Source organism: Adelges cooleyi, unplaced genomic scaffold (genome assembly GCF_023614345.1).
Source record: "Adelges cooleyi isolate 19-005CV unplaced genomic scaffold, UGA_ACOO_1.1 ACOO_flye_CR_arks_rails_tigmint_CR_PRNA_2, whole genome shotgun sequence".
Lineage (NCBI taxonomy): Eukaryota > Metazoa > Arthropoda > Insecta > Hemiptera > Adelgidae > Adelges > Adelges cooleyi.
This window is the reverse complement of record NW_026095860.1, coordinates 6,938,245-6,951,982: the sequence shown is the minus strand read 5'-3', so window position 1 is coordinate 6,951,982 and position 13,738 is coordinate 6,938,245. Positions and strand designations below refer to the sequence as shown.

The window sequence follows — 13,738 nt, the reverse complement described above, 5'->3', positions numbered from 1 at the left end:
ATTACGCCCAACTGTACATTTTTAAGACACACGGTTCTAACTACCGCCGTTTAAAAGCTTAAGAAAGTACACTCAAGAATGATTGAGTTTCGACAAGTACTTGTAGTTTAGACGATAAAATCCATGGAATATTGAATTTTTTTTTTAAATTTTAAGTCAAAACTTAGGTACTTATAGCTATCAAACTTGAAAGGAGTTTTCTATCTAAATCTAAATATTTTAAAATAAAATAGGTATTTATTTATTTAGAAATTCATTTAGATTTTATTTATATCTACAAGCATAAGTTTTTGAGTGGTCCGGTGGTTGGGGATAATGAAACTTCCCCCCCAATTTGCGTCACATGTTCTGTAGGTAAACTTTTTAAATGTTATTAACTAAAAGAATGCCCATATTTACCTATCTATACACTAAAATTTACAAATATAATTCTGCGACGATGAATAAGAGAAGATATCACTTCGCATAACAATAAACTAAAGCAAAACGATTAAAATGACGTTAAAACTCGACACACGGGTCATTAACTTTTAAATTTACATGCACTAATCCAGTACAACTGACTTTAACGTCGACGAAAATCTAATAAAAACAATCTTATTTCGGTAATAAATATTACTTTTAATTACTCAAACTACTTTAATATGTATTTACACAAAATACATAATTGTACGATACAAGATAGTATGCACTTCTTTTATATCACACATGTTTATTATTACATCATTATTGCAGTCTACGATAATGATAATAGAAAGGGTCAAGGGAGATTATCTTAGTTTATGGGTCATATTGTAAATAAATATTAAATACTAATTAGTAATTAATAATTATTATAATATGTTATCTGCAGAATCAGGATTGTTATCACAATGTAGAGAAGATACATTATTAATATGATGATTGAAATGTTTAACCATTTTGGTAACCAATTGTTACCGATATCCGTTACAAACTTCAAACACTTCCGCTAACTTCGTGTTTATCGGTTTTATTTTATCTTTTGTTGTGTTTATATTATTTTAATGTAAGTTGTAACTTGTAAATTGTAATACACTTAGTAAAATAATAATATGATTTAAGTACCTACTGTTTGGAATTTAAGTTGTTTCGAGATTTTTGTTGTGTTCGTTGATTTATCTTAATACTGTTTTTTTTCAATAACTTAGTTCAAAAAGTTTATTTATAATTTTTTTGGTAGTAATCCAATCAGAAGTATAACTTGATATGATATTAATTTTACAACATGTCTAACAAACGAGTGTTTTATTTCTACAATCCGGACGTGGGTAATTTCCACTATGGTCCTGCACATCCGATGAAACCTCATCGGTTGTCTGTCATACATAGTCTAGTGTTGAATTATGGCCTTTACAACAAAATGAAAATTTATCGACCTTACCGTGCAAGTGCTCATGACATGTGTCGTTTCCATCACGATGAATACATAGAATTTCTTCAAAGGGTAACACCACAAAATCTCACCACATACAGCAAATACTTGAACCACTTTAATGTGGGCGAAGACTGTCCCGTGTTCGAAGGTCTGTACGATTTTTGTTCAATGTATACCGGAGCTTCGTTGGATGGAGCAATGAAACTTAATAAAAACGTCTGCGACATTGCAATAAACTGGTCAGGCGGACTTCACCATGCTAAAAAATTTGAAGCATCAGGTTTCTGTTATGTAAATGATATTGTTATAGCAATTTTGGAACTGCTAAAATATCATCCAAGAGTTTTGTATATTGACATTGATGTACATCATGGTGACGGTGTACAAGAAGCCTTTTATTTAACGGACCGCGTTATGACGGTATCATTTCATAAATATGGCAATTGGTTTTTCCCTGGAACCGGTGATATGTATGAAATCGGCGCTGACGTAGGACGATATTATTCTGTAAATGTGCCGCTCAAAGAAGGAATTGACGATTTGAGTTATTCACAGGTTTGTTAAAAATTCATCCAAAATAAGGTTGTATGTACTATAGTTATGTTTTTTAATTAAATTAAATATGTAAACATTTTGTTTACCTAGGTTTATATATAAGCTGTTTTATATTGAATAATAATTAATAACCAAAATTCTTTATTTAAAATATGTAAACTTAATCTTAAGTTTTTTGAATATAATATAAATTAAATATAACCTTAAGTATTTATACTTATTTATTTATGTTATTTTATTAAATATTTATGTACTAATATAAAACAATTTTTTTTTATGTTACAGGTATTTAAACCAGTAATTCAACATGTAATGGATTTGTATCAACCTACAGCAATTGTTCTTCAATGTGGTGCTGATTCTCTAAATGGTGACCGTTTAGGTTGTTTTAATCTCAGTACCAAAGGTCATGGTGAATGTGTCAAATTCATTAAAGACTTAAATGTACCATTATTGACTGTTGGTGGAGGAGGGTATTTATTTTTCATATTTTATAATGTAGTAGTGAAAACAACAATATGATACACAAATACTAAAAATTAAAATATATTATTATAGGTACACGTTAAGAAACGTTGCTCGTTGTTGGACGTATGAAACCTCACTTCTGATAGACGAAGAAATAAGTAATACAATACCGGAACATGAATATCGGGATTACTTTGCTCCAGATTTTTTGCTTCATCCTGAAGTTGTTACGCGACAAGAAAACGCAAACAGTAAACAGTACTTGGAACTTATCGTAAAGCATACTTATGATAATTTAAAAATGGTACAGCACTCCCCTAGCGTTCAAATCCAAGATGTACCTGGTGATGCGATTGATGCTGAAGAGGCAAATGCTATTGCTTTAGACGAAGCTGATCCCGATGTACGGCAATCTCAAGTGGAACTCGATAGGCGCGTTGACGCTCCTAATGAATTTTATCAAGATGATAAAGATCAGGATTTTGAAGAGACTAGATAAAAAATTATTTGTATTTATTGAAAATTTGTGTATCACATGTACTGTTTTTATATATTGATAATTCTAACTGTGATTTTTTTTTAAAAACCTTTTTTAGTGTAAGGAATAAGTGCTCGAAACATTATTATAGTTAATTATTTAACTACAATATTCTTTCAAGCACTGTACAATTTTATTCTTAGTAACTTTTTTTTATGTTGACAACTTTTTCATGAATATTTGGATAATACAAATGCTACCTTTGTCATGGTATAGTGGCAGTATAATTGTTTAATTAATAAGATATTTTTGATAATTGTGCGTTTAATAAAATAATAATGTCATTTAAAGATAAAGAATTATTAAAATAACATAATAGTGCATGAATAATATTCAATCAATATATTATTTTTATAGTTTTATGTTTTAAAATAATTGTAACCTATGTAAATTTTATGCAATGTATATAATATTGTAAATAGTAACTTCAACATATAAAATGAGATATTATTTGCTATTTGCTGTGTACATTTCATCTATATCTATGTAAATAATAAATAGGGTATTTTTATAATGTAGAATTTGTGTGCTTGAAAATCGGATTAGAAATTGCATATTCTACCAATACTTATATTAAAAAAATATGTAAAAATTGTACATTGATTAATTAAGAGTGGAAAGTAGAGTAATTTTTATCTGCGCGCTATTTCTCAACCGCACTCCACCTCCTGTCCTAAATTTTAAACTTAAATAACTTTGAAAATAATTTTTCAAAACTGGTTATCGACCAGTAAGTTTTTTCAGCAAATTATTATTAATTTAAAAAGTTAAAAATATATATACGTTACCATTTAAGTTTTAAAAGTTGATAAAGCTCTAGAAAATACTAAAAAAGATAAAAATTTAAATATTGTTTTATATAGTAATATAGTATAATCAAAATGTTTTTCAAAAATAACCACTACAAATTTGCAATTATTTTAAGAGTAAACTAATGTAGGGCGTTAAAAGAATCATCCGGTATATGCCGTGCTAAAAAAGAATTGTTCCATAACCAATGAGAAGCCTACCTAATTTAAGTCTACATTGTTATGTAACGTTACAGTTAAAAGTAGGGTTCGGCAAAATTAGCTAATAACAATTAGATAATTTTGTGTTCGAGAATACCAAACATATTTTGTAGCTTAATAAATAAAAGATAATTAGTTTATTTGTTATTCATAAGTACCAAAATTATCTCGGGCTTAATTAATGGTTTTATATTTTAGTTTGTTTATCGACTTTTGAGTTACCCACTCATTAAGTGTACTGCGGACAAGTGTTTGTATATTATACATCCACGACTTATTAATTCGACACAAGTGGCATACGTGATTATTTTATTTTATAAGAAATATACTTATTATTCAATTCTTTGACGTATTTAATAATATAAGAAGGGTTTAAAGTAAAAATAAAATACTTTGAAGTTTGACTCAATTAGTTTACATTAGTGGTATATACGTATTCGATTCGCTCTTAATAACTATACTTTTAGGTTATATATTGACAACAATGTCAATTTGATATAAATAAATCACAAGGCAAATGTATGTGACGCATGATGATTAGTGATTACCAATAATAAAAAATAAAAAATGTATACAATTGTAAGACAAATTAGATGGGCCGTAGTTAACCAAAGACACTGATGTCGATCAGCTCTGTTTTGTACGCTCTCGCATGAGTTTTTTGCAGAACTCTAGTTGCCAAGTTAATTAACAAACCTTAAATTTTACAAATGTCTACTGCGGTCCAAGTGGAAAATTCAGTCATTGTTATGCCGAATTTGATATACTGTTGCTTATGTACTGTAATAGAGTAAACGGACCAAGTTTACAATGCACGCTTGACGCTATAATTGAGTAATGTGAAGTATCAACTATTGATGTGTATTTACCATATGAACTACGAGTAGCCCGTAGACGACTAAGTATTGTTGTGACTTGCGGCCATTGATACACAGTACTAAAACGGGCCAGGGAAACGTGCATTTTGAAGTAGATGCCTACTATTATATAAGTTTAACCAAATACCAATCGTTGTTAGAATAGAATAGAATGTATATCTATTACCTATGTAAACACGATAACGAATTTTGTATTTTATGTACAGAGTGAGTACAATAAAATACCACAACTCTATTTATTCAACGTAATATTGGGTAAAATTGATTAAGACGTCATTGTAAACAGTAAAAACATAGTTTTTTTCCGGTATTGACATCATCACAATTGACCGGAAAACCAAAAAAGAAGAAGATACATATGTATGATGTGTAATGTGTTTCATCATGGCCAAATTTCCAAACTGAGCGTGATGCGGTTTAACGTTTTTTAAACTAATTATAAATAAAGTCTCAAAAAGACAAATGCAAATTCTAGATTATATAGAATAACATAAATTCAACGTTAATACAATTTAAATTGCACCTAAAAAGTAGGTATTGTTTACATTTAAAATCTGTTACAATCAAAGTTTTATAACCACAATATATTTATATTGAAATAAATAATTAAATTTAATGAAACATTAATGTTGTGAGCCGATTTAAAGGTGAAATATTTTCCTATTATGTTTTCTAAGAAGTTATTAAGTTGTTCTTTAAATATAATATGAATGCTTCACATGGGTATATATTTTCATTATTTTGTATGCACTCGATGTGTAATGTATGTGCAAACTCCTGTTGAAACCGTCTTTCTTTTCATTAAAAATTCCATCATTTTTACGCTGTTCCACGCCGTAGACCTTTCAACCGACAACGGCCGGGTATACTGCGTACTTTCGTAACAGAAGAAAAAAACTGAAATAAAAGGAAATATAAATGAAACAAACCAAGTAAAAAAGCGGTCCGTTATTAGGTCTAATATGTACACACACACACACATATTTATATATATTAATGTGTATATATATATATATATATATATACAAACAAAAAGTAAACAAGTCTTTGAAAGCATTTTGTCAATGGTTTGTGAAGCAAAACCCATAAGTAGTTGTTTTCAATAGGAAACTTAAGAGCAAAGTAAAGCTAAATCTTTCTGAAACGTTCTGTGTGTTGCCATGTCCGGTATTTTTTCCAACGAAAAGCTTTTGAGTGGATCAATCAGAGCACAATATTTTATATTATTACTTGTACACCCTCTTCGTAATATTAATAAGGAAGACGGTCATTGGCGTCGTCTAGACTGCCATAGCTACGGCCTACTGCTAAGCTATCATATTTACAATATGTAGGTATTGTTCTTATAATTTTTAAAATTAATTTTATAAATCATTATTTATGTATAAATTATAATTAATTACATTTTTTTGGGTATGTTATTGAGTAGTTGTAAAATTTATAAGGAGGAACTTATAAAATTATAACAACCTAAGTTGGATGTAATTTTATTTATAAAGCGGAACGGTTAATATTAAAAAATACATACTTATCTGTTAATTGTGTTTATCAATAGATGTTACTAGCGTAATAAGTGTGTTTACTATGTTGATATAGATTATTACATATTATAAAAAATAATAATAGGTCTTGAGACAAACACAACTGATGAAAACTATTCGAAAACACTTATAGTTTTTTGTTGCATAAGTTAATCATTTATACTATTTTGAATTGTGATAATAACATAATATATCATATCATTTTACACGCGTACTCTGCAGATTATTCAATTGTTGTCTGTTGTCAATGTTTTGAACATTTCCTCATAAATTATAATTTCATGTTTATCTGGCTTACCTTACTTTACCTTTAGGTGTCTACTCGTATGAATTTAACTCAATGTCATGGTTATTTTGTAGTCACATTGCTTTACTCTCCTTTGCTGCCATCCGTTGAATTATCACTTTCCTAAAATAAAGGATGATTGATGAGGATTGTTAAGCCTATTTCTAAGGGAACAATGCATTTTGTTGCAAAATATATGAAACAAAAGTGATACAACAAAAGCGAGTTTCAGTTTAAAATTCGAAATTTAACCTCTTTTAATTATTGAGCACAGCCCACAGGTTACAATAAAACAAACAGCAATAACCCATTTTCAAAACTTTAGATTATTAGGCTATGACATATTAATAATGGGGTATTTTTTACATTTAAGCGAATATTCATAATATATAATATTTAGAAAGCAAAAATCTTCTTTCTGCTTTAACATTTATTGTTGTTCGTTGTACACATTTAAGTCGTGTCCCACTCTTAGATTAATTTTTGTTAACCCATAAACGCCGTCATGTCGATATCGATTTTCATTGTTGTAACGTAACAATTAGGGATAAGTTATATTTTTTTGTCTTAGAAACAATCTACATTGTTGGAGAACTTCTTGAGATCATTCTGGGAAGTCGAGGAGTTCAAAGCGCAATAAACAAAAACGTGTAACATCAGCAAAATTCAGATTAAATGATCACGTTTAATGTTACTATAGTAACCAAAGCTACAATAATATTGATATTTTTAAATCTGCCCTTAAGAAATGTCAATGTTGTGGTAATGTATAAGTATTTTGTCATTTGATTTATATTTATATTTCATTTGTATTATTCTTAAATGTGTTTACAGAACTTGTGCGTCATAAATAAATGTTAGTAAATATTAAATTAATACATATTATAATTAAAATAATTATTTATTATACTGGGATGTAGTAAAATATATATAAATATAGCTTAAATATTTTCTAGTAATGTGTAAACCCAATAAATTGTGAAAATTATTTTTTTACATCCAGCATAATTGTATTCAAGACAAGAAAACCATTAGTATTTCATTTATTCCGATAAATATTAGCAAACCTTTTTATTATGATCATAGTGGCACTTAAGTTTATGTTCTTTAGTGGCATAACTGTTCATATAATTAAATATGAAATTGCTTATTAAGTAATTTGACGTTTAAGTTGTACAAAAATGTAAAAAATCATTGCATCTGCATGTTCCAATTTTTAACTGTAGTCAATATCAGTAATTAAAGTCACGGTTGTTTAGTTTGATGAAACATTAGAGATGCAAATAAATTATACAAAATTTAAAATAGTAAATAATTTCAGTTGCTGGGTAATAATTGTTGGATATAAATGCGCTAAAGCCTCAGGCTTAAGACTTTTTTTAATAACAAAATAAAAGAAGATAATTATTATAAAGAATATTGTAAAAAATTCAACATTCTATAGCTTTGATAATTATCATAGCATTTGCAGAATTCATATAAATTAAAGGTGTTTTTTTTAGAGAAGTAAGTTTTTTAGCTTTGACCTCCTTATTACTGCTCTTCTATTGTCTGTTGTGTGCCAGCTCGCACATTTAATTGCGATTTGCATTTTAGACTTGAGTTAAATCAGTTTTTCCATTCAGTCCCTGTATATTCTATTTTTATATTTTTTAGCTTTGATGTAAGGTTGTAAACTTTTTTTTTTTGTACATTATTATCTATTCTTTCCCAAACGATTGTCCGGTTTGGCGTAAATACGCAATTAGGCGGTTATTTTTCGGTCACTTTGGTTTAGAAAATAACTTTGCCGTGAAAAACCGTCAAAGTATAATACATATAACTAATATAATATACTCCAATTCGATTCCGTTCGGTTAGGAAGAGATTGTACAGTATCACAGTAAAAACGAATACGCCAAAACAACAGTGAGATCGAACACGTCCGGTATGAGGGTGGTAATTTGGGAAATTGGGTTTTTTTGAGGGGGGGGGGGGTAAGTAGCGGTGTTGGTTGCTTGTGTTTTTCATGTTATTATTATACATGTACCGAGCGACTGGCGCGGCAAGGCACTCAGGGAAATCGTGGCGGCCCGTGGTAACCGTTACAAATCGCCCGTAATTTTTAGCAGCCGACACAGTGAGTGGGAGAAGGGGAGTGGGAGTCGTGATTGTAAATAGGTGCCGCGGTATTGGCGTCGCGTCTTCAGGCGCCTTTCACCGGGTACGACCGGCGGTTCGGGTCAAGCCATCCCTCCCCCCCAGGTTTTGACCCCTCTCGCCCGTGACATCTGCATCCCTTCGGTCGTCCACACCGCTGCCAGCCTATTTCTTCGTTTTCCGCACTCGTTAGTACGGCGAAGGGGTGGCTAACGTCGGTGGTAACGCCGTCACCAAGGTGCGCCACCGCCGCCGCCTCACAGCCACATTCAACCGCGTCCCGTGGCCGTCGTAGTCGCCGCGCGGCACAGCCACACCGCGGTCCACGGCGTAGCGCAAGTCCGTCGGTCCACAATCGTCCTGCATCTGCCTGTCCCGGCATACACGTGCGCGCTTATAGGTGGTACGTACGAGTACGATGGGCCGGAAGACGGACAGGTGACTACCGCGTACGCTTACTGCAGACGACGTGACGTAATTTGCAAGTGAGTTATTACTGTTAATTTTTTTATTTTACGCGACTGGAATAAATTTCAAATTGTTTTCACCAACCGTTGATGCCCACACATGCTGTTCTTTCATGCAAAAACAAGATATCCTTTAGTAATTTATTATGTTTAATATTTTTTAATTATTTAATAATATTTAAATATTTGATTTGGTTTGGAACACATAACTTAAAGAACGAATAGATTTTATTTTATTTATTGAACAAATCTCATCAAGGGGCCACATTTTAAATATTCCCGTATTTTCCAAAAAATAAGAAAATATTTTCAATCAGATTTTTTGGGAAAGTTGTACTAAGAAAGTTTATAGAGGCTATGATTTTCTGATAAAACAATCAACTACCAATAAAGTAGAATAAATAATATCATAATAAACATACACAACAATTTTAGCTCTAAGTTAAGTTTTTGCAAACCATTACCGGTACCGCGAGGGTCTTAAAACTTAAAAAGTAACATGAGTGGCGTTCTCTTAATTGCGATAGGACTGGTGTCCACTTGCCAGTAATATATGTGATTTTTTTTTTATTTACACTAACGGGTCTTACGAATATTTTCAAAAATCAGCTTCCTCAAAATGACTAGGTATCTAAACTAAGACGTTTTGATTCAAAATATATAAGCCGGAACAAAGAAATTACTATAAATAACCCCTCTGTCACCCTATAAGCTGTACCTATGTTGAGCTGGGTCGAATAAAACAAAAATTTGTATTCTTATAAAAATTGTAGCAATATTTAGTAATTATATTTATTATCATAGGAGTAATAACATGTAATGATTAAAATTAAGTTGGGGGTAAATGGCGGAAGATTATGGGAGCTGATGGAGCTATCCTACACTCCCCTAACCTCTTCAAAATTAAACCATTACGCTAATATTATTGTGATATGTGTGAAATAAATGTGAAGCAACAATGTTGAAGCAGCAGCTTGTAGATTAAATTAATTTATTATTTAAATTTAATAAAGAAATACACTTGTGTCTAATTTAAATCAGTCATCTATTTTAGGAACTGATATGTTTTTCTAACGCGCGTATTTATAAATGATATATCTATAGCTCATTCAGTCAGGCCCGGATTAACACTATCGTAGGCCCTAGGCACAGTGTTTATAGAGCCTATGCGCTTATACGGTCCTGGGGTTGCTGGGCAAAAAAATCGTCCAGTGAAAAAGAGCCGTATTTCTGGCAATGGGATATCCTATCCAGTTTTCAGTATTTAGATGGTTAAGAAATTTTCTCTTTGGGATAGGAAAAAATAAATCTCAGTATTTAGCTTTTAAAAACAAAAATATTTACAACATTAAAATCAAATCTGAACTTTTATAACATTTTATATAACAATATAAGAAGAAAAAAAAACAATTAATTTTACTCCTTTATATATTTATAAAATTAAATTGTCAAAAACATTAAAAAAAAACACCTTATTTAATATAATTTTTCATACTTCTTTATCACTCGTATTTAAGAATAACAAAAGATAATTTTAACAAAAAAAAAATTACAATTATGCAGCATATTACTTAAATATAACTTTACATTTACAAAACTTTTTTGCGACACTTTTTGTTTGCAAATGATTCGATGACTTTTTCGGTATCGATTTCTTGGAGCAATTCGTGTTCAATTGCGAGTACCGATAATGAGGATAATTTATTTTGCCCAATAGTTGATCGCTGCCAATTTTTAACCCTCTTTAAAACTGAAAATGATCTTTCGCCTTCGCACGATGTCCCAAAAATCGATAAATATATTCTAAAAAGAAAGGTTTACATTTGGAAAACTTGTTACCATTTTGGTATTTATTTGTTTCATTAGCATTTCATTGACAGACATTCCAGTTTCTCAAAAGCTCTTAAAAATTAAAAACTCATTAACAAATGCAGATTCCAAATCGGTTTTATAGGATTCAACTAAATTATTTGCCTTTACTTTTATTTCTTCATCTTTTAAACTCTCGTCAGTTAAAAAATTAAATCTTTCTTCTAATCTTAAATAAGCTTTTTTCCATTTCTACGATCAACTATGTTAAGAGTATACCTGTTAAGAGATTGTTCCGTGTAAAGTCACTATGCCGGATTGACGATAAGCAATATTCTGTGGACAACTGATAAGGATCAAGAATAATGAAATGTTATATTATGTCGAAATAATTTTGACCATAAGACTATATAATCTATGATTTCAATAAAATTGGTACGATAAATATACTATGTTCTGAAATCTCCTAAAATACTAAACTTACTAAACAGTTATGGGGTTTTCGTACACCGTCGTATGCGAACGACATTTTATCGGTTTTTCCAGTCTGATTTTTATAGGTAATTATGATAACATTGAGTGTTAATATAAGAGTAATGTTATTATTTTTTACTGTAAAATCTTAATATAACCATTACTTGTGTACAGTAACTTATAGTAAAAGTAATAAAAAATAAATAAAATATTACAAATAAGAATCGTAGCCACACATTTTCGTAGGCCCTAGGCACGGTGCCTACAGTGCCTTAATACGGCCCTGCACTCAGTGTATGATAATTTACTTAGATTAAGCTGTTGTTTTATTTGTACTTTTTATACCTTTTTAACTATGGACATTCCATCTCATGTTGCAAAACAACTAGTCGGGGAACGACACAAAGTTCGTTTAGAAGTTATGTCTTACCTGGTTGTGCTATTAAGAAGCAACCAACCCGAATATATCTTATGTGTCATTTTTATTTAAGATATCCGTTTATACTTTTTATATAAATATTATACTACAAATAATATATAAATAATTGATAATTGTGTGCGATATTAGTATTTGTGCATACAATTGATTATAAAATGTATAGTCTATTTTATGTATTATAACATTTTTTGATTATGTGCAAATGATTTTTAGTGCATACAATATGTATGTATATTACAACCGGTAAATATCAGGGAATGCAAAAACTATGTGTAACATAAACATTTAAAAACTATACATTAATTATTTTCAAGCCCTTGAATAAATATTATAATTATAATATTTTCCTCCAAACTTAATTAAATATATTTTTTAAACTTAAATTACTAGTTAATAAATAGGGAAAGAGCTATTAATTAAGGGGAACAGAATAGATAGCATTTGATGAAAATTGATCTAGGGCCATTTTAAACATGTCAACTAATTTGAAAGTAAATAAATATTAAGTTTTTCTGGTTACAAAACTTTTAAAGTTTTTGTTTTTCACTGAGTTATGGAGAAAGTTTCATAAAAATGACTTTCGTCGAAGTCACTTTTTCGTGTATCTATAGGATGGATTTCAATTTATTTTATATCAAGCTTACTACTTTCTCTATGTGGGCTAAGAGCTCAAATTACATTTTAGCTATTAGAAAATTAGTTAGATTTATAGGAAAAACTTTAAAAAATAAAAATATAAACGTCTACAATAAAATAAAAAAAAACCAAAATAAAAAAATCGGTCTCTTAGACCCATAGAGAAGATGTTAAACTTAATAACAAAAAAAAAGAAATCGGCTTAGTAGACACCTTGAAAAGTGACTTTGCATTTTAATCATTATTTGTATAAATTATGTCTCGTTTCGTCCTCTTAATATAAAATATTAGCCCACCTAATCTTTTAAGATTGTATTATTTAATTAATGAGAAACGCATTCTTATTTAAAAGCATAAGCTACCTTATACTATTTTGACTTTATGGCAAAGATATTGAAATATCAGTTACCTTCTCTCGATTTATATTAGGTTTATTCAGACATAATTTTGAAGTATTCATTTAGACCTATTTATTTATTCGGCTCCATAAATCATGATGATATGTTCTTATCGGCTTCAAATATAAAAAAAAAGTGTCCTTCTTGTCCTATAAACTTGGAACAAAACTAAAATAATTTATGAGTTTTTTCAATTTCACATTAACTTGTTTCGTTTTTTGGATAAAAGGCAGAACTGACCTAGAAATTATTTACTTAAAAATGTTTTAAATGCAGAATTAGAATTACAACTTAACTTGACTCAAATTGTCATTTCTCGCAGAAATCTTAAAACTTTTTTTGTTTGTTAATTTGTAAATATAAGTGCCAAATTAAAATCGACAAAATATATAACAACCTAATAAATACGACACTTACTTTACTTCAGTCAAATATCAAATATGTATAAAACTTATTATTTACAATGATTATACAAAAATTATACTCTTGTAACATCTTTTATAATGAACACCGACAATTTAAATAATTTCTTTTTATTTTATTTCTGTTGTTAATGTCGGAGAAATAGGGTAAAATAATTTTTACAACTTTGATCCTTTACCAAATCTACCCCAAGTTACAAACTATAGTACGGATTATGATTAATATAAATTGGACTTACGTTCAAAAGTGTCTATATCGACTATACGCTTACATAAACCTAA

At 29.6% G+C, this 13,738-nt stretch overlaps 2 protein-coding genes across 3 annotated transcripts in view; both read left to right on the top strand.

The window, feature by feature from the left end:
- Positions 1 to 1,020: 1,020 nt before the first annotated feature.
- On the top strand, positions 1,021 to 3,342 carry LOC126833384 (histone deacetylase 3-like). The gene is made up of 3 exons (XM_050564682.1): positions 1,021 to 1,951; positions 2,237 to 2,424; positions 2,510 to 3,342. The coding sequence occupies exons 1-3, from the start codon at positions 1,247 to 1,249 to the stop codon at positions 2,916 to 2,918; spliced, it is 1,302 nt and encodes a 433-aa protein (XP_050420639.1). The 5' UTR covers positions 1,021 to 1,246; the 3' UTR covers positions 2,919 to 3,342.
- Positions 3,343 to 9,118: 5,776 nt separating this feature from the next.
- The window catches only part of LOC126833625 (dipeptidase 1-like), a 72,614-nt gene continuing 67,994 nt past the window's right edge, over positions 9,119 to 13,738 (top strand). For both annotated transcript variants that reach the window (XR_007684986.1, XM_050565063.1), the window contains exon 1: positions 9,119 to 9,296. The gene's annotated coding sequence lies outside the window, so the exon portion shown is untranslated. The remainder of the gene's footprint in view (positions 9,297 to 13,738) is intronic.

Bases quoted from the DNA above. Each gene is read 5' to 3' on its own strand.
- LOC126833384 (XM_050564682.1), top strand. From the start codon at position 1,247: ATGTCTAACAAACGAGTGTTTTATTTCTACAATCCGGACGTGGGTAAT. The intron at 1,952-2,236 runs GTTTGTTAAAAA...TTTATGTTACAG, and splicing joins ACGATTTGAGTTATTCACAG to GTATTTAAACCAGTAATTCA. The intron at 2,425-2,509 runs GTATTTATTTTT...ATATTATTATAG, and splicing joins TTGACTGTTGGTGGAGGAGG to GTACACGTTAAGAAACGTTG.